At 45.7% G+C, this 24,250-nt stretch overlaps 1 protein-coding gene across 1 annotated transcript; it reads right to left on the reverse strand.

Moving 5' to 3' along the window:
• Positions 1 to 2,798: 2,798 nt before the first annotated feature.
• LOC134493788 (bactericidal permeability-increasing protein-like) lies at positions 2,799 to 23,430 on the reverse strand. Its single transcript, XM_063298561.1, has 16 exons — positions 23,359 to 23,430; positions 19,660 to 19,831; positions 18,953 to 19,067; positions 18,065 to 18,193; positions 16,909 to 17,064; positions 15,707 to 15,770; positions 11,924 to 11,984; positions 11,722 to 11,813; positions 10,642 to 10,818; positions 8,524 to 8,583; positions 8,244 to 8,411; positions 6,999 to 7,087; positions 6,080 to 6,122; positions 4,102 to 4,162; positions 3,901 to 3,977; positions 2,799 to 2,855 (listed from the first exon to the last, which is right to left on the reverse strand). Exons 1-16 carry the CDS (start codon positions 23,428 to 23,430, stop codon positions 2,799 to 2,801), a joined length of 1,593 nt encoding a protein of 530 aa, XP_063154631.1.
• Positions 23,431 to 24,250: the final 820 nt, after the last annotated feature.

The raw sequence follows: 24,250 nt of genomic DNA on the forward strand, positions 1-24,250 counted from the left end.
ATTTCAAATTTGGGCAACTTCACATTAAAGAGGCAAGTTTCATTCTTTATTTTCAGTTTAAGAACACCGTTAGTGCATCTAGACAGGCCTAGACAGGAAACAAATATAATTTTGTAACTTCTGGCCTATATTTGAGCCTGAACGTGCAAGGCTTCCCCGAGGCCTGGAAAATATTTCAAGGGTTCCTCCAAGGTCAAAAGGTTGAGAAAGGCTGAATTAAGCTAACCCATTTGGAATTACAGCTACCAAATAGGAGCTGCAAGGATCCAGATGACCACTTGGGGGCAGCAAAAAGTTAGAAATAGCCCCAACAATTCTATCTTTTCTCCTTGGTCCCTTTCCAAAAATTGGAGGGATACTTCGCTGGACGCCCTTTTACCCATATTCTAACTGAACAATCGACAAGTGTAAAAAGCTGGGGTGCAGCCCCTTTTAATATGGGTGACTTTTGTCTACTTCTGGACAGTTCACTCACCCTTCCTTCTTGCCTCTAACAAAAATGAGAAAGTGCTCCAAGAGAACGAACGAAGCAGACTTGCAAGAGACGGCATTGGAAGTCCCCCCTCTGCAGCAGAAGACGCATTCCAAATAAGCTAACGAAGAAGGCCTTTTGAAAACAGCCGTTACTGATCTCACGGTCTATTTCTGACTTCAGCTGTAACCCCAGTTGGAGATGGGTGGTACTCGTAGAGACCAGCTCCAGGATGGTCTCCAGTCCTAAATGACAGTGTTGGGTTATGCCTGTGATAATTGAAGGATGTTTTAATGCCCGTGATAATTTAAGCCCTGAGTTATAGCAAAGTGGTTTGGGAAGGGGAGAGGGCCCTGGAGAGCTGAAGTTCCTACACCCAGGGCAACTTGATTTGTCTCAAAAAGCATTTAAGGAACCAGTCTGGGAAAGCCTCTAATACGGTACGAGTAATGGATTTCTTTGAGCAAGGATCTTCCATGGGTACCAAGACAGCCCACCTGTCCTAACTACCAGGAAACACACTGAGACAATGAACTGGTCTCTAATATTTATTACTAGTACTTAACAAGAATCCTAACAAACTGAAGAAGCATGGGAAAAACCCAGACATATAAACCCCCAAGGGTTAAGGCGGTCCCGATCTGTGTCTCTTTGAATGGCTGAACAGTTCCTCAGTGCTACGCATGCGCTTGACAGTCTGGATGGGAGCCCCCTGCTGGCCATCCTTACTCATGACACCACCTGCAGATTCGAAAGAAAACCCTTTTGTGGAGGGGACCCAAGTCAACGATGGTGGGATCTGCTTCAAAACCGTGGCCTGCTGCAGCCAGATTCTGATAGGTTCAAAAGTGGGAAAGTTTGACATTTACCCACAATGGAGGAATCAGTGGTGAAGATGCCGTAACTTGCGGAGATGGCCAAAGTGACTTCTTCGATGAAAGGAAAAACAATATCTACATTTATGGCTGACCGGAAACCCCTTAGACTTTTTGCATGAAACATAAAAAATTGCACTTAGGACTTGTGCTTTTGATGATTAGGGGGGAAAATTGGATAATAGAAAAAAGTGAGCTTTTTTGTAATCACGGAGTAAGATTTACAAACTTAACACCACCCAGAGTCCCTTTTGTGGGAGATGGACAGTGATAAATTTGATTAATAAAATAAATAAATAGACAACTTTGTAATTTATGTTTGACACAAAGGAAATCAGAAGCTTTTATTTCTATTCCTTTTTATCTTTTCTTTCTGCACTTTGTCTTTTTCTTTTCCTCCTCCTTTTTTCCCCTTTACTTTCTTTATTCTGTATTAGTTTGTGTTACTTTTTATGTTGTCTTTAAAGCTTTTAATAAAATGTTTACACACAGACACACAAAACAAAACCATGGCCTGCTACTTGCTGGAGGCAGAAGAGAGAGAGAGAGAGAGAGAAACAGTTGGAAACTGAATGAAATAAGAAGGCATGGCTGGGAATGTAGTTGAGCACAAACATTTGACATTGCCACAGAAAATCTTAGAGTAAGAAGGGGCACTGAGGCCATTCGGTCCACCCCACGGTTAGCCAAGAAGTTTGGCCTGACATTCAACCTGAGCCTGCCTTCTTCTAAGACCATTATCCAGAGTCCTCCACTTGGGGAGGGTGGAAAACATTTTCTGCAATATCCCCTTCGTACCCTTTAAATGCCATCCTGGAGAAACACAGCCCAGGTAGGCAAAGCTCAGCTTCGTTCTTGCAACTTCATATCCATTTATCTGCACAAGCTGAAGAAGCCCAGATTTGAGATACATTTTAGAGTTCTGAGTTCAAATGCTTAAAACATCAGGGTCGACTTTCCCCTCCTTTAAATTTCTTGGGAGAACGCTCCAGAAACAGAGAACCTTCTCCTGCAAGAAATTATGGAAAAATGGTTTGCAGCCTCAACTATAGCATCTGCAGGGGTGGGGAGGACACATGCCTTGCTCCAGCATCACCTGATATTGGCTGTAAACCAGCATCCTCTTTCTCACGGGCTGCTCCAACAGGCTCCAAAGTTACATTCCTCAAGTATATCCATTTTTGCTGGAGATACACAGGCAACTGCTGGTTTTGGGCTATCAACGTGCTTGTGAGGGATGTAATGTCCATATGGCAAACTCTACGTAAATCGAATGGCTCCTGGAAAGCTCCCTGGGAATTATTGACCCCTAATGATGGCTTGGGTGCCTAGTGTCCCACATGACCTCCAAGATTATGGGGTTTCTGTTCTTGCTGCAGTGCAGGTTCAAGTAGGGGACCGATGCATTTCATATTTCTTCGTCCTTTTACTCCGTGTGGCCATCGCATGGACTACGCAACGGTCTTCTGAAGAGGATAGTGCAGATCTGTTTTTATTAGCATATATCCCTGCAGAGAGGCAAAGAAACACACAAAGGTAAAATTCTGCACCCTCCAGTCATCTCTCCTGTCTCTTGAGGATGGGGGTGTCCTCCGGGCATGGTCAAAAAGGTCAACATGGCACCCTCAACAGTGCAATTGAAGCCACACCCATTTTAATGTGCTTTGCAGGCAGAGCTTCAAATGCCCTGTGTAGCTGCCACCTTGACTTCTTTGACCACACCCTGCAGTCACCCCCACTTGAGTACTTTGTACCCATCTTTGAAAAATAAAGCATTACAGTATCCTGTATATTTGCTTCTTAGAAAATCCTTTGCAAAACCTCTTCCTGGTTGGAGGGGTTCTCTAGTTTGAATGGCCCTGTGTCCTTGAGAAAACACGATTTATTTTATTTATATTTATTTATATTTATCTATCTATTTATCAGATTTAACTGTGTCTCCCATGACCTTACCACCCTTCTTCCTTCAGTGTCCTTATGTCAGTCTCTTTGGTTGTACGGAATTATCTCCAAAGCAGATCCCCAAAGCATCTTATTTTCTTTAGATACCCCTTATTTTCTTTTTCCCTTAATCATGCAGAAATGTAACCTGGTTTAAACATGGCCTCTCCAAGCCTTCTGATCTCTTTGGAGTTGAATGCAAACCTCCCCACACAAACACCCAACTGTTTAAGCATCTGCCTTTTCAAACTGGCTTTTGATCCCCCAACTGCATTGCTCTGACTCAAACCAAGTGGTCAATCAAGAACAGCAAAAAATTTGTTTCCTGTTTATCATTCTAAGCACCAGCTGGGTTCACACATAATGCTAAGCCTGGTTAAATAAAGCACAGCTTACCAGAATTTTACTGGATTTAAAAAAGATCTAGTAATGTGAGTATTATTGGAATACCATGGGAATATTATTGGATATTCCAATTTTCCAATATTGGAACCCTTAGACCTGAACAAAGGCAACAGCATGAAGCCTCAGAATTGGAAAAGGGGTAGCAAGTCAAGAGGTCAAGCTTCCAGGAAACAGAACTGCCCATCTGCCACTTGCTTAGGTACCCACCTCATGCATTGTGACTTCAGGATCCACGAAGCTGGCACCATAGACTCTGGGAAGCATCATTCCTTCTCTGAGCTTCCCTAAGGAAAGAGAAAGGATGGTCCTAAGAGGAGAGGATGGGCTCCAGGAAGCCATAGCTTCCATCTCCAAACCAAGGGGAGGGAGACACCTCTTCAAAAAAGGGGGAGATGGGTCTGGACTCACTGTTAACCCTTGATAATGCCACTTGCCCAGCTATCTTCAGGAGCTTCTCCAGAAAGTACACCTGTGCAATACAAAGAAAATTGTCACAATCAACCCAACAAATTGGGATGATGATGAGGAGGAGGAGGAGGGCAGTCCATAGGGATGGGGCGAAAAGAACAAGATGGCATCTGCAACCCTGCAATCAAATACATGTGTTGTGAGCAGGAGTCGTGAGACCAGGAGGACCCCCATATTGTACCCTAGGTCTGTCTGAGGCAGGGCCACCTCATCCAGGATAAATGATGGAAAGTTCCCAGCTCCAGAAGGTCCAAACACCCAAAGCCACTCAGTCTTCCTTGGGTTGAGCTGAAGCCTGTTGCACCCCACCCAGGCCCCCACAACCTCCAGACCCTGGGATAGGACATCTGCAGATCACTTGGGCAGCCTGGAGTAGAGATGTAAACCTGGGTATCATCAGCATACTGGTGATATCTCAAACCATTGGATGATCTCACCCAGCAGCCTCATGTAGGTGTTCAACAGGAGGGGAGAAAGGACCAAGCCCTGTAGTACCCCATAAAGGAGGGGCTGTGGGCGGGACCTCTCCCCTCCTATCAACACCAACTGGAACTGGCCCTGGAGGAAGGAGGAGAACCAACACAACACAGTGCAGCCCACCCCCTATTCTTGGAGCTGGTCCAGAAGGATACCACAGATGATGGTATCAAAAGCTGCTGAGAGGTCAAGAAAAGCAAGAATGGATGCACTGCCCCCTTTCTGCTCATGCCAGAGGTCATCCAAGAGTGAGATCCATGCTCTCTCCATCCCATACCCTGGCCTGAATCCTGACTGAAAGGGGTCCAGAGAATCCATTTCACCCAGAGTCCTTTGAACCTGCAGCGCAAGCACCTTCTCCACAACCTTCCCTGAAAAGGAAAGATCTGAAACTGCATGAAAACTGGCCAGACTGGTTGGGTTGGACGATGGCCCCTTGAGAAGAGGGTGCACCACCCCCTCCTTCAAGGCAGTTAACCACTGACTGAACCCAATCACACATCCCCTCCCAGGTAGCCTTGATCAGCTGGAAGGGACAAGAGGGGCATGACATGTTATGATACCCATGACAGTCTATGGCAACAAAAGGTCAGGAAGACTCTGGATGTCCCTTTTCCGACTGACATATCTGATTAAAAGGCAGAAGCTCTCATGAGATGCATCTTACTCAAGATTGAATTCCACAGACACGCTCCCTAACAACGCCATTTTAGCCCCGTGGGTGTTGAGGCACTCTGCACCAACCTCCCCACCAACATGGACTTCAACCATCAAGAACAGCATCCCTGGCCCCCAAACTTCCCACCTTGCCATAACACTGTGTGACTTTGGACTCACCCATAACTACTTCACCTTTGGCAACAACGTGTGCTTGCAAAGCAGTATCAGAGCCATGGGCACCCTCGTTGGTCCTCAATAGGGCAATGTCTTCATGGCTGAGCTAGAAGAAGCCTTCTCAACTCTTACTCTTGAAGCCCCTCCCTTACTAGAGATTCCTTGAGGGCATTTCCATCAACTGGGTCCATGGAAATGAATCCCTCATGAAATTCCATATGATGACCTCAACAACTGCCACCTCATCATCAGCCTCAGCCTCAGCCTCAGCCTCAGCCTCAACCAGGGAGGGAACTACAGCTCAACAAAGATTCTGCCTTTTTATAAAATTTGTTAGCAGGAAAGGTGATACCAGACTCCTCCTGTTTTGTGGCTATCACATCACTGTCATCCAAGAATTCATGTCACACATTATTTTAAGAAGGTCCAAATGGGTAGACCCCTAACTCAAGTCATGAGATTTCAAGCAAGCTCCATTCATTCTCCGCAACAAATTTTTCTGCTCACTCATGAAACACTCATGAGCACTGAAGAGGTTGCCTAGTCTGGCAATGAAATGTCTGCAAGAAAACAACAAGGCTCAGAGAGCACCAAGGACTCCACTCACCTGGATCTCACCAATCCTTGACCACTCCTGAGACAAGCGCAAGCTGTTGGGCACATGGAAGGAGAGAAAATCTTGAGCCAGGTTATTTTTGTACTCTCAAGAAAGCCCCACGGCCAGCCCATGGACACAATCCCACCTTTAATTGCTCCTGGAATTTCAACTGAGCATTTGCACCTTAGGCCTATAGCACAGTTTTTCCAGGATACAACTGATGCTGAAAGCCAAGGTGGCGAAGAAGAAGGACCAGTTTCAGTGAGGTTGGGTGTTCCTTGATTTGTATCCCTTCCTTATGGCATTTTGATCCCTGTTTTTGACACCTCTGAAGCTGTTGGCATTTAGCTGCTGCCAGTTTTGGGGGTTGCCTGTGATGGTTGTAAATTCTCCAGAGAAACTAGCATGGACATCCTACTGCTGGATCTGCTGTGATTTTATTTAGCTAATGAAGGATTTGGAAGCATGTTTGGGGAGGGGGGCTGAGCTGTGCTCCCCAAAGGACATTGATGATATCAGAACTCTGTCTCTGAAAAAATAGCAGAACGGTACAGAAGATGGGGAACTTGAGATAAAATACAAGTCCCGGCATCTTCCATCGTTAGCCATGATTCCAGGGACTTCTGGTTGCTGTAGTTCAGCAACTTCCAAAGGCCTCCCTATTTCCCATCTATGCCCAGCCATGGACACTTAGGTTACACCTTGCTTCTGCCTTGCCTTTCTGAATTTTAAAACCCGATGGAAGACGTTCCGTGGAGAGAACCCAAGGTCTGGTGAGGCTGGCCTCTAAAAAGTGAGCGAGGAGCCACGCCATCTCAGCATTTGACTTCCTTCATAAAAATATCCCAAGTCCCTGTGGCCCTAATAAATGGGAGAAGATGCTTTGGGGAGATGGAAGGGGAAGGGGACCCAGAACAGAGAGGCTCACCTGTTGAGGACCACTGAGCCTCTGATCTTGGCAATGGAATTCCCCGAATTGTCACCTTCCAGGAACACCTGTCCAGTGAAGTTGCAGTCCTGAGAGTCAGAAGAAAACTTAGTCAAGTGGATTTCATAGAATCATGGAATCATAGAATCGTAGGTTGGAAGGGACCTTGGAGGTCTTCTAGACCAGGGTTCTTCAACCTTGGCAACTCTAAGCTGTGCGGACTTTGCAAAGCTGACTGGGGAATTCTGGGAGTTGAAGTCCGCACAGCTTAAAGTTGCTGAGGTTGAGAAACACTGCTGTAATCTATTAGGAGACTGTGTGTTTTCTTGGAAGGCTCAACAAGAACTGTCCCTGACGTTGTGTGTGGTCCATACAGGACCTTCCGAACCCATCATCCGTTGCTTAACCAGGTCTGGCCAAGGCTCTTTCAAAATGGCTGTCTGCTGACACGGAAGGGCCACAAAGGCAGCCTGACCATCACCCAGTCTTTCCTGAACCACATCCGTCTTTGTCCCTTGCCACTTGGGGATTTGAAACATGGGGAAAAGAATACACCCCACACCCCCCAGAGTGGAGCGCTGATCCCCAAGGCTGCCATTTCCACGGTGCCCTTAGTCCGAGGACTGAATTAACCCCGCTTAACTGGGCGCGGGGAAGATACTTGAAGCACCACTTAGCCAAACAGGCTGGCTTGGAACGACACGCTCAGACAGAAGAAGCCCAACCAAAGTGCGCATCATGGAATTTGGTCTTTTCTGCACTAGGTTGCCTACTAGGACTTCCGCTGATTGGTTGACGCAGCCCCAGAGGACCGTGACGTGTGCTTCGCTGTTCTGGAATCTTTTCCCTTCTCTTGTAATGTCCTCCATGAATCAGAGCATTCCCACCCTGTAATTACCACCATTTCTATTCTTGTCCTTCTTTTAGCATTCTGGCCTTTCTTTCTCCTTGTCTCCCCCCTCCCTCCTCTTTCACCTTCCCCTTCTCTTTCTCCTCTTCCCCTTCCCCTCCTCCTCCTCTTCTCCTCCTTGTCCTGCCTGTGTTCTCCTCTCACGGGCTTAGAGAGATGGCATGCCACCGCCACCCATTTCCCATCCAACCCACTTCTTCAACCTGGGACAGTCCACCCACACTGCGCCGAGTTTCATTTCTGCCGAGCTCCCTGGAAAACGACGACATGTATCCAACCCCCTGCCCCGTCCTGGTTTCCCCGCCCTGCGTGCCGCTCCCCCCCCCAATGCTTACAATGTTGAGCATGAACACGGAGACCAGGCTGCTGTTCGGCAGGACCACGAAGGCCTCGGCCCGCCCGAGGACCGTGGCCTCCAGACCCCAGGGGCGAAAGCGCAGCCTCGGTTCCTTCCACGCTGCCAGGTGCATTTCCATGGGCATCCCTGGAAACTGCTTCTTCAGCTGGAGAGGGAGAAGACAGGCTGGAGATGGTTGCTGACTGTGGGAGGGGGCAATCTATCTATTCCCTCCCCCCCCCCCCGGATTCCCCAGGCCATCAGATTTCTTCACTCACCTCGGGTAAAAGCAATCCGATATTATTGGTATTCAGGCGAAAAGGGACGCTTTTGGGTATCTGAAAGGAAAACAGATTTGTTTGTTGTTAGTTCTACAGTATTTATGATAACCCAGCCCAGTCCAAAGGACCCTGGGTGGTGTGCAACGTCAAACCCAAAAAGAAAACAATAATAAGTCACAAAATCCAAATCAATATCAAAAACGAAAAAGAGCCCCCCACACAGAGACACAAACACACAGACAACATGCAAGGATAAAACCCAAAATAAAGCCCAAACGATGAGGGTGTGGTCAAAAAGGTCAGTATGGCAGCCATGACAGGACAATGGAGGCTCTGCCTGTTTTTACATGGCTGCCATCTTGACTTTTTTGACCACACCAAAATAAAACAGGGTTAACTTGGTTTCCGAATTGCACCAAGGTGGGTGCTGGACGTCCTGCTGGGGGAGAGTCTTCCAGGAGGTGGGGTTTATGCATCGGAACTGGAGGGTGTGAGATCCATCTGCACAGAACGTGGAAGTGGATGCATGCAGGGCACCCCTAAGACTCTTGAGATAAAATAAAACCACCTCCGCTCTACTGAGATCATGCTGGTGTACTGGAACAGCCTGCGTGAAAAGATCTCCAACTCTGAAGGTTTTCAAGAAGAGGCTGGACGGTCGCCTCTCAAGGAAGGTTTAGCTGGTATTCCTGCACACTGTGGGGGTCTTGGCTAGACGATTTGTTTATTTATTTGTTTGTTTATTTATCTATCAAATTTGTCACCGCCCACCTCCCCTGAACGGAGGGACTCTGGGCGGTTTACAAGATAAAACAATAATTATATAATAAAATTCCAGTGTAAAATATAGACTGAAACAATTTTAAAAAGTACCAAATAGAAGAAAGGTTCACAGAGTCCCTTCCAACTCCATAACTCCATGAGATCTGGCCAAGAATTCTTGTGAGCTTAGTCACAGGCAGATAAAGGAGATTTGATCCCATCCAACCAAGCTCTCCTTAATATCCTTTTAGCTTCCAGAAATTTAAAGAGGCCTTTCTGTCCTCAAAGCTGATGTACGGGATGTATGTAAAATTTGCTTAGATGTATATGATTCATTTTTTCAGGTTTGTCTGGGAAGATGCATGATGGAGGGAACCCCATTGACTCAGGATCTGCAGAAGGTCTAACAGGAGAGATAGCTCTCCCTTTCTCTCTCTCTTTTTTTCCAAATAATTTTACTATTACAGCTATACAGACAAAAAACTACAAAAAATCAAGGCATAGGGGAAAAAAGGGCAGAAGAGAAAAAAGAAAGAAAAAAGAATAGAGAAGAAAGAATAGAATAGAAAATTCCCCCTTCATCTCAACAAGTATAAACAATTTTAACAACTTATCACTTTATCTTAAAATACAACAAACGATCTCTTCATCCCATATCACATCTCTTATCTATAGACAAATCCTTAAAACCTCATCATTCAGTCCTGGTCAGCAAAAGTCCATTAAGGATTACCAGAAATAACAAATCTATTTTAACCTTGATCAAATAAACCAACTATATATTCCTTCCCTTTACTTTAATCCCTTCAAATAATGTCCTGGGACTTGATTTCTTTTTTTTTTTTTCTTTGTCCCTTCTCACCAAGTCTTTCAAAATTTTAATAGGTCACCTCAGTAAATCCAGTATAGGAAAATTATCCAAGTCACTCTCCTGGTTGGTTGGTTGTCCCTTTTAATTATTAAAACATTGGTTTTCCCTTTCTCAAAATGCTAGAACACAACGGGATTGGCCAGGAAGGAAAACAGTAGGAGGCACAGGATCAATGAACCAAAATATTCATTTACGGGATAGAATGCAGACTACAGAATTGGCTTCATAGGTGTTGGGCACCACCTGATGGCCTTAAAAGGATGAGCAATTTTTATTTTATTTGTTTATATTTCAAATTTCATCACCGCCCATCTCCCTCAACAGAGGGAGATTGCTTCGATGGCCAACTTCTAGGATTAGCCTCATTCTTTACTTCTGGCCTTCATAAGACAAAAACTGGTTGTCTAGTGGAGATAAAAAGATGCCAAATCAGGCAGACCTTCCTTCTGTTCAAGCTAGGATCATCCCTGGACAAGCCTTACCTTCTTGTCAGTGTAGTTCACCTGTAACTTCTTTCCAGCAAAGTACGTAAAAGCTGCTGAGTTGACCAAAAAATCGGAGATCCCTAGAACAATCATGGAGCTTGACTGGTTGGGGAGGAAGAAGGGGGTGGGCAGGAAGGGGCTTCTGTGGGGCTTTTTCACCAAGAAGAATTCCCCCTGAAAGACAAGAGGGGGAGAAATGGTTAAGCCATTCCTTTCTATTTTGGAAAGGAGGAAGAACTGGTTGAAAACATGCTCAATTAAGTTCCCCTGACCAAACGGTTCCATGAGTGATGTTCTCCATATTGCCAAGAAGTTTGTGTTAGCAATCAAAGTGAATATTTGTAGCTCAGGCTTGAATGTGGAGCCCTTGGTGCTCTCTGAACCTGGTTGTTTTCTTGCGGACGTTTCATTGCCAGGCTAGGCAACATCTTCAGTGCAAAGAGGGAGTGGGCCTTGCTCTCAGTATATAAACCGAGAGCAAGGTCCACTCCCTCCTTGCATTGAAGTTGTTGCCTAGCCTGGCAATGAAATGTCTGCAAGAAAACAACAAGGCTCAGAGAGCACCAAGGACTCCACAGTTTGTGTTAGGCCTGTGAATATAAAGAAAATGCCTAACCATTTTACCATGGAGTGGGCTGTATATAGGGGAAGTGCCTACTGCTTTGATTTTCCTCAAGCTTCCCCTTGTCTGCTTCTTCTCTTGCTTTGAATCGACTGGGCCAGTTTTACTTCTGATCCGAGTGGAGTTTGCAAAGTTCTCAATCCACTGGATTCAGTTGACCCATTCACACCTCAACTAGCAAAGTTTACATTGTATGGGAACAATGGACAATGTTACTCTTGAAACCCATTTTTTCACTGGATTTCATTCCATGAACCCCAGGGGCAAAGGCGGCAGCATCTTCAGGGGTGCTGAGCTACATTGGCAGATGGAGCATCATGATGGTAGCTCCACCACCTTGCCGATTGGACAGCTCCTTGCAGATGCCACTGGGCAGAGAAATTAAAAAATATATATCAAAGGATCACAGACCAACTGAGATCAATGTGAATGCTGTCCCTCCCCCAGGGGATTACCTTGAAGTCCAGATTGCATCGAACCTCTGCAATGTCTGGTTTGCTCACCAAGGAGTAATCAATTCCTGCTATGGAGTCTATCTGGGCCAAAACTAGAGAAGAACAAGAGAAAGCAACATTCAAGCACTGAACAGAGCCTGGGAATTCTCTCCTTCAAGGAGAGGAAGCTGATGTTGAATTTGATCATGGTCTGTGTACTCACACTTGATGCTTCTCAAATGCTGTGCAAGATTGTCAACAGATTTTTTGAGCTCTGAACACACCTGGAAGGGAAGGAAACTTTGAGCATGAAGAAGAAGAGATGGCCGGAATAGAGAAGCATGGCCTTTTTCAGTTTCCCCAACCTCTGATGTCCTCCAGACATGTTGGAGTTGACTCCTAAATTCCCAACTAGTGAATTATTATCCAGTATTGTATATCTGGAGGGCACCCAGTTGGGGGAAGTTTCCATTATTTGAAAAGTATTCCGTCCAACCCTGCTTTAAAGAGAAACAGGGTGCTATTGTCAGCCCTCCCAGGTAGACCAGACAGGAAACATGACCAGATGAGCTAATTCTATTTTATTGTAAGGCTACATTGACAGAAACTTGCAAGTCTGGAAATGCAAAACTCCCATGTCTCTATTACAGCCTGAGGGTCCCCTCTGAGCCTCTTTCTCCATCCATTATGCAGCGGTGGGCTGTGCCCTCTCTTACCTAATCATTCCCTAGGCAGCATCTCTCCCCACCACACAGGTCATTCCCACAAACCATTACAGGTATAACTAATACAGGTGAGGCACTGAGACCCATGTCCAGGACCAGCTTCAGCCACGGAAGCATGCTGGTTAATGGAGCACCAGGAGACACAACAAGGCCAACTTCATCCTCATGAGGAATCGTCAGACATGCATAGCCAGATATTATTCTATGGGGTGCACACCTTAGAAGACTCTATACCAGGGTTTCTCAACCAGGGTTCCGTGGCACCCTTGGGTTCAACGAGAGGTCACTAGGGGTTCCCTGGGAGATGACAATTTGTTTAAAAAATTATTTCAAATTTGGGCAACTTTGCATTAAAGAGGAAAGTTTCATTCTTTATTTCTAGTTTAGGAACACTGTTAATGCATCTATACAGGCCTACCCATGAAATGAATATAATAATTTTGTACTTTCTGGCCTATATTTGAGCCTGAATGGGCAGGGGTTCCCCGAGGCCTGAGAAATATCTCAAGGGTCCCTCCAGGGTCAAAAGGTTGAGAAAGGCTGGTCTATACTGTACAGTAGCTTTAGGAGCTCTCCAGCCCTGGTGCTCAGGGGTTGCAGGAAGGACTACATATAGAAGCTGTCAGAACTATATATTGTTCCACCTTCCCTTAAGCTCTCAGAGCAGAAAGGTATGGATATTACACCAGATCTCGTAATGTATGTGCAGGAGTAGAAGTCATGTAAAACTTTGTACGGTAGTATCCCTCTACTCTGAGAACTTAAGAGAAGGTGGGCTTGATATACCATTCAGAAGTCCCCTAGGAGATTCTGAGCTAGTCATTCTTCAATCCAGCCTACTCTTCAGGGAGGACTGAGTGCCATACAAGCTGCCTTGAAGTCCTGGGGGGAAAACAGTGTGTAAACCTAACAGGTAAACAGGTGGGGAGAAGACTGTGGATGGATGGAGGATGGATGGAGGATGGATATGAATGGATGGAGGATGGGTGGATGGAGGATGGATGGATATGGATGGATGGAGGATGGGTGGATGGATGGATGGAGGATGGTTGGATATGGATGGATGGATGGAGGATGGATGGATATGGATGGATATGGATGGATGGATGGATGGATGGATGGATGGAGGATGGGTGGATGGATGGATGGAGGATGGTTGGATATGGATGGATGGATGGAGGATGGATGGATATGGATGGATATGGATGGATGGATGGATGGATGGAGGATGGGTGGATGGATGGATGGAGGATGGTTGGATATGGATGGATGGATGGAGGATGGATGGATATGGATGGATATGGATGGGTGGATGGATGGATGGATGGAGGATGGGTGGATGGATGGATGGAGGATGGTTGGATATGGATGGATGGATGGAGGATGGATGGATATGGATGGATATGGATGGATGGATGGATGGATGGATGGATGGAGGATGGATGGATATGGATGGATGGATATGGATGGATATGGATGGATGGATGGATGGATGGATGGATGGAGGATGGGTGGATGGATGGATGGAGGATGGATGGATATGGATGGATGGATGGATGGATATGGATGGATATGGATGGATATGGATGGATGGATGGAGGATGGATGGATATGGATGGATGGATGGATGGAGGGTGGGTGGATGGATTGTACTCTCGCCACTCATCTGTCTGGCAAATCATCTGTCCACCGCCTTCTCCCTGATGGGGAGATGCACAATCTTTGATTGGAATTATACCCTCGTTTCCACCCTGCATCTGCATGTCCTGTCCTGTCCTGTCCTGTTCACGGCCTGATAAGGATTCAGGAGGTGGCTGGGAAAACATTAACCAACACCTGCACATTCCTCCTTGCTTGGGAAAAAGGCCGCCGACCCGCCTGTTCAGAGAAGGGGCATCCGAAAGGGGTGGAAAAAGTCTCTGTGCTAACGAGCTGAAAGACAAATTATGCTCTCAAATGAAAGTAATCCAGTTGTTGAAATTTCGGTAACCCATCCTCCTTCCCTTCTCATGAATCTCATTTAAAAAGACTCCGTGAGAATCTTGCTCCTGCCAAGAATCTGACATAGATCACTTAGCTACTGCAGATTTAATGCAAGTTGCAGTCCTCTGCAATGCTCTTTGTGAGGCGGATGTATTTCCGGTTTCTCCTGATAGGTGCCCGGTAGAGGACTCAATCTTTTAAAGACCAGACAGCCAGGGGTCTTTCAAAGAGCCATCTCTACTTCCTGCAGAAAAGAACTTTCCACGTTCAGTCACCGAGAATGCTCCTTTATTTATTTACTTGATTTTTATTCTGTCTTTATTTTGTACAGCTGAAGGCAGTTTACGTTCCTATTCTCCCCTCCAAATCAGAAGGAGTCTGGTAGCGCCTTTTCTGACTAACCCATTTTATTTAAAGGCATGAGGCTCACCAATAAACAAAATAAAACTGGTTGGTCAGAGAAGGCGCCACCAGATCCTCCTGACGTTTTGCTACCATAGACCAACGTGGCTCTCTGACAACGTCTAAATTTCCCGCAACAGCAACCCTGTGAGGTGGGTTGGCAGAGAGGATGGGACAGGCTCAAAGGGATCTTCCATGCCTAAGGGAGGACTCGAATCCATATTCTACTCCAGTGCTTTAACCACTACACCACCCTGCCTCTACCTCTATTCCATGAACAGGCCTGATTTATTTGATGATAGAGAACTACTGCAAAACTTCCCAATATATTTTACACCCACACACACTTCTGAAACGCTCTGTTTTTAATTAAGGGCAAACATTATATTTTTCACACACACTTCTGCATTAAAAAGCATCTGTGTCCCAAGTCATCCAGCAGAAATAACAATGGCCTCTGATGGACTTTGAGTGCGTTGTGACTTCATCACCCAAATTATGCAAATTCATTTGCATGGTGACTTCACAATGGACAATTTCCTCCCTCTCTCTCTCTCCTCCCCCCCCCTTGCCCATTCCAAGTCTGGCACTCATTTGTATATGTAATCAGGCTTCGACCCCCTGGCAGATGTGCCAGACCACAGCTCCCTGAATTCTCATCCCTCCTTGCCTTGGGCTGGGGATTCTGGGAAATGTAGTCACAGAGCAAAGGGAAATCCTTCAGCCGCGGTGCTGGGAATGCTGGTCTCGGTGTATTTGTATTTGGAAGGCCGATTGGGAAGCCACGCAAAGGAGGCAAGACTTGGTGGAGCAACGAAGACAGAGGGACACTCGGTGGCCTTTTGCCTTAGTCCATAAAAGGACATGCTTTGAGAGGAGGAGGCCCCAAATCTTACCTCCTTCTTGACGTCGAAGATCAGGATCCCCTTGAGAGCAAAGCTGATCAGATTGTAGAGTTGGCTGCAAGAGAATGGAGTTGATGCCAACAGGTCTGCTACCACAGCCTTGTCCCTGCCATGCTTTTTGATGGGGAGGGGTCTTACAAAAGAGCATGCGTGGAGCAGGGGGCTAGGAGAGCTTTCCCTCGCAGAGGGTGGCTTTAGCAGGGGGTTAGAGAGGAGGAAGCTTGCTTGGAAGGGCCACTCCGGGCTTTTGCATAAGAAGGGAGCAAGGTTGGAGCAGGACCAACCTGGAGCACACCACGTGGATGGAGATGTTCCTTTACAAAGCACCAAGACCTCCAGCCACATACAGTATATGGCTATATTCCCATAACTTGGGAAGACCAAGCTGGGGTTCACACAACCTGCAGGGCCACTTTAGGCCCAGCAAGCATATTGGAGGCCTCCAGCATCTTCCACAACCTACTTCTGAACCCTAAGAAGCCACCAGAGATGACCTTCCTCTTGGCCATTGGAAGAGTGGCAAGTTGGGCTTAGCTTGATGGATTAACCAAGTATCGTGGTTTGTGAAATAGACAGGGGTAGGCAGTGTGCTCTGTGGTGCCCACCAGGGGTGTTTATAGATGGCAGCTTCTGTTGTGTGGTTGGGGGGGGGCTGCCAACTTGACTCTTATGACACCCTGCAGACAACCCTGATGCCCATCAGGTTCTCTGTCCCAGCTGATTTTCCAAAACAAGATAATATAAAGAAATAAAAGCAAATAAAAAGGGGCACACAGCCAGCCAATCACCGGCATTCAGCACCATTTTTGGAGAATGCCTTCAGGCCCCACCAAAGTCCAACTGGGATGTGAGAAAGCAACCTATTCTGCCGAGTGGTTGTTCTGGGAACATGTGGTGGCCATTCTGTGAGCGTGCCCACCAGACGCGCTCAAAATCCCATATCTGCCCACAGCCCACAGCCCCTGGCCCCAGTCTCTCTTCCCCCAGGTTTAGAGCTTAGTATATAGTGTGGGCCCAGCCAAGTGTAACTCTCCCAACCAGTTATGGGGAATTCATGGCTTCACACCCCACCTGAACCAGGCTGATGAGATACTTTCCTGGAATGGACTTCCCACTTGCCAAGGTCAGGATGGGCTGCATTTTATGACTAAGGCTGCTATGTAAGCAAATGAGGAAAGCAGTCTGTGGCTTACCTCTTTGGCCCAGAAAATTTAATATCCAAGTCTCTAATGTTGGAATGGCACCTGGTACACTGAACCAGGGGCCGTCCTCCATCATCCATGTCCAGTCCAAGGACAGCGAAGAGGGACAGTTGATCGATCCTGATCTCAGCGGTGCCACTGTCCTGTCTAAGGGGGTAGAGGGAAACTGTATTAACCTCCTAGCAGTCACAAGGCTGGGGTGCATATAAGTCCACCTGAAGAGCATCCTCCTTCTGCAATGGCTATAGAGGAGCAGAATGGCTGCCTAGCTGGCTGTGGACATCCAGTAAGGGGCTTTTATTTTCTTGCTTTTATTTATTTCATTTTGATACTCTCAGGCAGAGGTTAAAAAAAAGTGAAGGTGCACAGCTGAGGCCCTGCCCCTTTTTACCATGCATTTACATGGCTGCATTCTAATAACAACAATTAGGAAACATCCATGATATAAATCAGAAAAAACAATGGAAATACACATATAAAACATTGACTGTAAGGTTCAGATAGAATCATAGTGCCAATCCTGACCCAGCCAGCATCATCATCATAATCTATTCCAGTGTTTCTCAACCTCAGCAATTTTAAGATGTGTGGACTTCAACTCCCAGAATTCCCCAGCCAGCTGGGGAATTCTGGGAGTTGAAGTCCACACATCTTAAAGTTGCTGAGGTTGAGAAACACTGATCTATTAAGAAAAGATCACATGGAGAGAAAAATAAAAATGATGGTGAACAATTAATTTCCAAATGTCCTCCATATAGGAAGGGCTGTCATCAGAGATGCTTTATCTTCACCATCTTCCAAAACACAATTAAAGAAAGAGCAAGTCTAATTTCGAAGGAAGACTGTTCCAAAGAGCTGAATCCATAACCAAAAATTAATTGAGTGAGGAACAATCAACAAGGGAATGCAACCAAAAGGGTTCCCTTCACCGCAGAGATGCAGTCATGGTTTTGATGAAACCACCAATGGGACTCCTACCCAACCCCACATCAGAAGAAGCCATGGACCGCTTGGCTTCACATGAAGGACCTTGGCATTCATGGACACTCTACTCAAGATGTGCCAGGTAAACACCAAATGAATAACTGGTCTTAGGGACTCTACCATCTGCTCAATTCCTCAGATGCCAATCCCCACAAATACTTACCCAAACAAGCTTTTTATCACCCAGTTGCTATGGAATACAATCTGAGCATTTTGGATGGCAAGTTTGAGACCCGTGCCCTCAGCAAAACCAACTGCCGAGTCCTTCACCTGAAGTCGGCTGATGTTGATGCTATGAAGAAGAACAAAGGTAAAGAGAGATCAGCAGGTAGAATGTTTCCTGCCTGAAACACTGCAAGAATGTATTTCCTTCAAGAATATATCTCCCATGGAGGCTCAGATTTATTGTACCAAAACCATAAAGCCATTACAAAAGCATTTCAGCCACTGCTATGTGTCAAACACGAGCTCTATTTATAAAAAACAGTGCTCATGTTTCTTGATTCTCTTCCTCCCACCTGGTCTATGTAGAGGGCTAGAAACAGTTCTTTTCTTGTGAGAAATATAATTCCCATCTCTTTCCTGATCTGATAATGGCTCGATCAAGTATCAGTTCATTTGCCTTTGATTGGGTGGAAACTTTCACACGATGGAGCAGAAGGGTTAGGACATGGAGGGAAGAACAAGCAGAGGAAATCTCTTGTTTTGGGGAGAGAGAGAGGTCTTCTTGACATCCCTCTCCCCCCACCCCACCCACCCCCGTCTACCAATCCATAATTTCCACTTTATGTCTCCATCTGAGATGCATGTGATACCCAAGTCTACCTCTGAAAGGACAGTCATCTAGTTCAGGGTTCCTCAACCTTGGCAACTCTAAGCTGTGCGGACTTCAATTCCCAGAATTGAACCACTGGTTCAATTCTGGGAGTTGAAGTCCACACAGCTTAGAGTTGCCAAGGTTGAGGAACCCTGAACTAGAGGAAACAGGAGAACCACTGAAGCTTAGGGCCTTCTGGGATGTGGAAGAGGAGGAAGCTGTGCACACTCTTACTTTGAGAGAGAGAAGAAGACGTCCCCCAGGGGTGGCACTTTGTAACTGCTGTTTTTATCTTCGATTTGCTCCTTCTTTAGCTGTGACAGAAGCATCTCCATCACGACTTCCTTGGCTGTAAAGAGTTCACAAGGGGTGAGGTCAACAGGAGAGATGCTGCCAGTGCTGGGTCCAGAAGGAAACAGCACAAATTATTGGCTCCTAATCCCATTCTCCTTCCCTCATCTGTGCCTTGTATCCCCATCAAGATAGGGATGGGCAGCTTTCTTCAACCTCTGGTCCCTTATAACACCATCAACCCTTCAACGTTTTGGATGTCAACTCCCGTAATCCCTAGCCAGCACTAAACACTAAAGCCAGAGAAGGTCCGTATTGGAGAAGGCTGCTACAGCCTGTTCAAATGTCATGGCGACCTCTAAGTGAGAATCCACAGAGGAGCAAGAGGGTCAAGTGATCCTACTGAATCCAAAGTGGTCAAGGATCCAAGTGACCCAGGATCCTAACGATCCAAATACCATAGCTAGAATCAGAACATAATGACTTCATCATGCAAATTACATAAAAACATCACTTGCTGATGCTGATGTCACGACGCATAGGATGTCACTGTCCATCCTGCAGATGGGCAAAGCCAGAGAGTTTTACTTCCTGACTTAGCTTAAGTCCAACACGCCATCCATAGGTGAAGACTGCCGTGAGATACGCACCATATTCCAGCCCTTTCTGGGTTATTTGGAACTTCAGGCCTCCGGTGGCCCCTTCACTTGAAGGCATGGAAAAACTCAAAAGCAGCAGGGCAAAAATCCGGAACATCTTCCACAGGTACAGGCTATACGTGCAGGTCCACAGGACTTCCTGCAGTGGGTAGATAATAAAGACCTAGGAGTGGAGGGTTCAAGAGATTGTAACTCTACCAGAACCCTTTGACATACCTCCAGTATGTGCTAATGCACTAAGAGATTCCCAACCTTGACAATTTCAAGAGGTGTGGCCCTCACTCCCAGAGTTTTCAGCAACGGCTGTGCTGGCTGGGGATTTCAGGGAGTTGAAGCCCACACATATGGAATTTGCCAAGGTTGGGAAATGCTGGTCTAGTGCGTTAAGAATTTAGCATATTGAAAAGGCTGTGGGTAAGCCCATATTTCTTTGCTTTCTGAAGCAACATTCCACCCCATGGAGTAACGCATGGAATAGTGTAGCCTCCTGACTCATACGCAGTTTGTCATCAATGCTGTTCCAAGATCTTCTTCTCAGTTACCATTACCAAGTCAGTTATTCCCCATCCTATCTCTGTGCATTTGATTTCTCCTTCCTGGGTGAAGAATTTTGTTTCCATTAAATTTCAGACCCTTTCTCCAACCTATCAGGAAAAATATTACTTCTGTCTTCTAGGATATGAGCTCTCCTACCCAGTTCTGCACCACCTGCAAAATCTGTTAAGTATCCACTCCATCTCTTCTGTCTCATTTCCCATCCAGTCTCTGCACTAAGTCACCAAACTCCAGATAACTCCATTCAAGCCAATTCACGTGGCAGTGGATTTGCAGGCACAACCTGGCTAGATTGCAATCTTTCTCACAGATAGGGATGATTGCCCATTTGCAACGCCAAGGTGTCAGAGACATGTATCCTCAAAGGTTTAAATCAGTGTTTCTGATTTAACGCTGGCTGGGGAATTCTGGGAGCTGAAGTCCGTACCGCTTAAAGTTGCCAAGGTTCAAAAACACTGGTTTCAGCTGTAGGCTTCTTCCTCCCCTCCTTCTGAATTAATGGCTTATTGGTGGATCACCCGGTAACTTGGGTAATTCCAATATATTTACATAAAAAGCATCTCTAGTCTGGGAATTATTGGTTCCCTCCTTCCCAGCCTCAGCCATTTCATCTTCCTCTTCATGATTAATAAAAATTCGAAGAACACAGAACTTGGGACTGAATCTTCTTGCGCTCCATCAACACAACCCTCTTGAGGGATGAGGAACCAAGACAAACACTCAGGGTAGCATGTCCGACCAGCCACATTTCCACTTAACGGGCATGCAGTCCAGCCCAAACTGAACTAGCCTGCTCTTCTGAACGTCTTTGTCAAATACTTGAATGAAAACAAGAGACATGATGTGTACTATAATCTGTTAAGAAGTTAGTTTCTGCCAAAGTCAAAAGTCCACAAATAACAGATCACCATCTGTCTGGATCCGTTTTTAATTTTTTTTGGGGGGGGGAGGTTGTTTTCTCATAGCCACCTTGTCTACTTTTTAATCCGTCTGCATGTAGCCCACCCTGCAAGGCCTTTCGCTCTGCCTTTTCCTGAGCAAATCTCTCAACCCAAAGATTCCTGTAAAAAAAGATACGATGACACATGTTTTATTTACCCCCTGCCCCCGTGTGCCCCACTATCCTATAAGTTTCCATTATCTAGGCATGATTGAAAACGATGCCTCTCTTTCCAAAATAAGTAGCTTTCCTGCAAGGGAGGAAAGGCGTTAATAAAGAATGAGATAAGGGTTTAAAGTTTTCTGGCAGCCGGTGGCTCTGTTAAGCAGAACTCACCTCCTATTTAACCTGTCCCGCCCATCTATCAAAACTGTGATGCAAACCATTTAAACCAGAAATGAAACCCCGCACCCACCAAGAATAGCCAGATTTTGTTTCAACAGTCTTTGCATCTTTCTCCCATCATTCAGAAGCTTCATAGTTTCTTTTAAGAGAGGCACAAATCAAACCGTTGATAAGAAGGGAATGCGCTTATTGTTTAACAATGAAAAAGCAGCAGCGTCTGTTTCGTATTCACTATGTCAAGACCCCATTGTTCCACTAAAAGGAAAGGAATCAGTTACATGGAGACAAGAGACAGCTTTGATTTTCATTCAGTGCCCTGGGTTAATTGTAAAAAGTATATCCCATTTTTACAATTAATCCAGGGCACTGAATGAAAATCAAATGCTCCCTGCGTGCAAAGGTTTTCATCAGTTCCTGCACAAGCTTCTGAGGATGTGAAATGGGAGGTGGGAATGACCTCGAGGGGCGAGGGGAAGAGGGGCTGCCAAGGGAATGGGCAGATAAGAGAGGGCACAGCCCACAGCTGCATAATGGGAGGGGAAAGAGGCTCAGAAGGGACCCTCCCCGGTTTCTCAGGCTGTAAAGGAGACGGCGGGAGATCTGTACTTTCAGACTTGCAAGATTCTGTCAATGTAGCTTCACAACAAAGTAGAATTAGCTCATCTGGCCGTTTTTCCTGTCTGGGAGGCTGACAGGATGTCTTTTGTTTTGACACTAGAGAAGAAGTGAAACAGGGGTGGGGGGCATTTTATATTTTAGAAGTTATTTGCTCCCCCACTTTGTTAAGGTCCCTCTAGGACCCTTCCTAGTGTCTCTGACAGGATATTGGTGTAAACCAGTGTTTTCAATCTCAGCAACTTTAAGATGAGTGGATTTCAACTCCCAAAATTCCCCAGCCAGCATGGGGAAATCCACATGGATTTTAACTCCCAGAATTCTCTGGCCAGGATGCTTTAAGATGTATGGACTTCAGCTCCCAGAAGTCCCCAGCCAGCCTGGCTTTTTGGCGAATTTTGGGAGTTGGACTCCACATATCTTAAAGTTGCTGAGATTGAGAAACATTGGTATAGACCATTCCATAGGTCATAATGCATGCAATTTCTTCCATATGGTTTTGCAATAACTTGAGAAGATTGTCCCAACCAACAGAACAGGGAATCACTGCAAGTTATGGAGAAGGATGACCCTTCATCTCAGCTCACCCCCACCCCCAATCACCAGCAATCAACTAATTCATACCTTCTCAGTAAAGCCACATAGATAACAGGCCTAAAAGATGAAAATCCAAGGGCAGAGTATGAACAAAAATAGAAATCGATAGAATATTTAACCAATGCTAAGCAACAATATATTTCAAACTATGGTCTATAATACCTGAATGTTATAGTATTAAAACCTTCAGACTTGAAGCATAAATGTTGGGGAAATCTGGCTATCTGAAGCCTCCCCAACAGTTCTCAAGTAAGAATGTGTATCCAAGATCTCATAAATCTTTGTAAATGTCTATTAAGTAACCTTGAATATTTGGTGGTGCTTCAGAGGATAATAAGGTTTTTGCTGCAGGATAGGACCAAGATGGGCTGCAAATATCCAAGCCTTCCTCTTGATAGCAGGAAGGGTAAGGTCCTTTCCCACAAGCACATTTCTTTCTGGAAAGTATCTCCATAACACTAACAAGGCTTCCTTGTCCCTTCCAACTTTTTCCAAAATTCCAACCAATTCAGGGAAAGACTTGAGAATATAAAAGGGTAGTTTCCAGAGTTCCTGAATCTATGCTATACAAACCACTCACTGCATGCAAGTGGGGGGCCTGATTCTCAACATCCCCAATGTTGTGGGGTCAGGCCTACCAGAAGTCCATCTTTTGGGCCATTCAAGAAGATCTCAAAGATCTTCACCTCTCTATGATGGAGCTGCTCCATCTTAGATCCTGAAGATATACCAAAGCGAAAATCTTTGTATGTGGTCAGACTACCACTCTGGCTGAGATCCTGACTGCAAATCTCCTGAAAATATCTGAGTTACTTACTAAGGTCTTGGATTCCAAAGATACCGCTGCTCTGTCTTCGGAGCCAATGCAATAGTTGGTCATCACCTAATGGGCCTATCGTGTCCCCCCAGGAGCTTTATAACTCTTCTAAGCCAACCTTAGACTTCCTCATCTTGAGGGTGATTGCCAGTAAGATGTCAATCCAGGCTTGCTAGGGAAAACCCATATTTCCCCATCTCTGTCCATACAATCAGAGGGCGAGAAGGAAGTGAGCGTCCTTGATCAAACCCCTGGCAGGTTTGAATCTGGTCATGGGAAAAATCACCCTTCAGCGTTGCATCAAGGGAACTCCTATTTGTTGACACGCAGTGACCACGGTAAGTATACAAATGAATGTCGTAAATATATTCTGGGGTTACTGTCAGCTGTTGGCAAATCAAATAGAGACTAAGAAAGGGTAAAGGGACGCATCGGGGCAGAAGGACAGCCAGATCCTTCCAAGCACAAGGAAGGAAGAAAATAATAAAAATAAAGTCCACAGTGGCGAGATCTGAGCTGATTGTGAAGCAGGAAAGAAGTAGAAAGAATATATTCACTCAAGTGTTGACCAACTCTAGGAAAACAGAAATCATATAACAAGAAAGAACAAGAAGGAAAAGTCTGAAAATACAATACAATAGCCAGGATAGTGATGCCCGGTTATTGCTCTTTGATGAGAACACATGATGTACCTGCCGTACAAGGAGCATCAA

The sequence above is a fragment of the Candoia aspera genome, chromosome 3 (genome assembly GCF_035149785.1).
Source record: "Candoia aspera isolate rCanAsp1 chromosome 3, rCanAsp1.hap2, whole genome shotgun sequence".
Lineage (NCBI taxonomy): Eukaryota > Metazoa > Chordata > Lepidosauria > Squamata > Boidae > Candoia > Candoia aspera.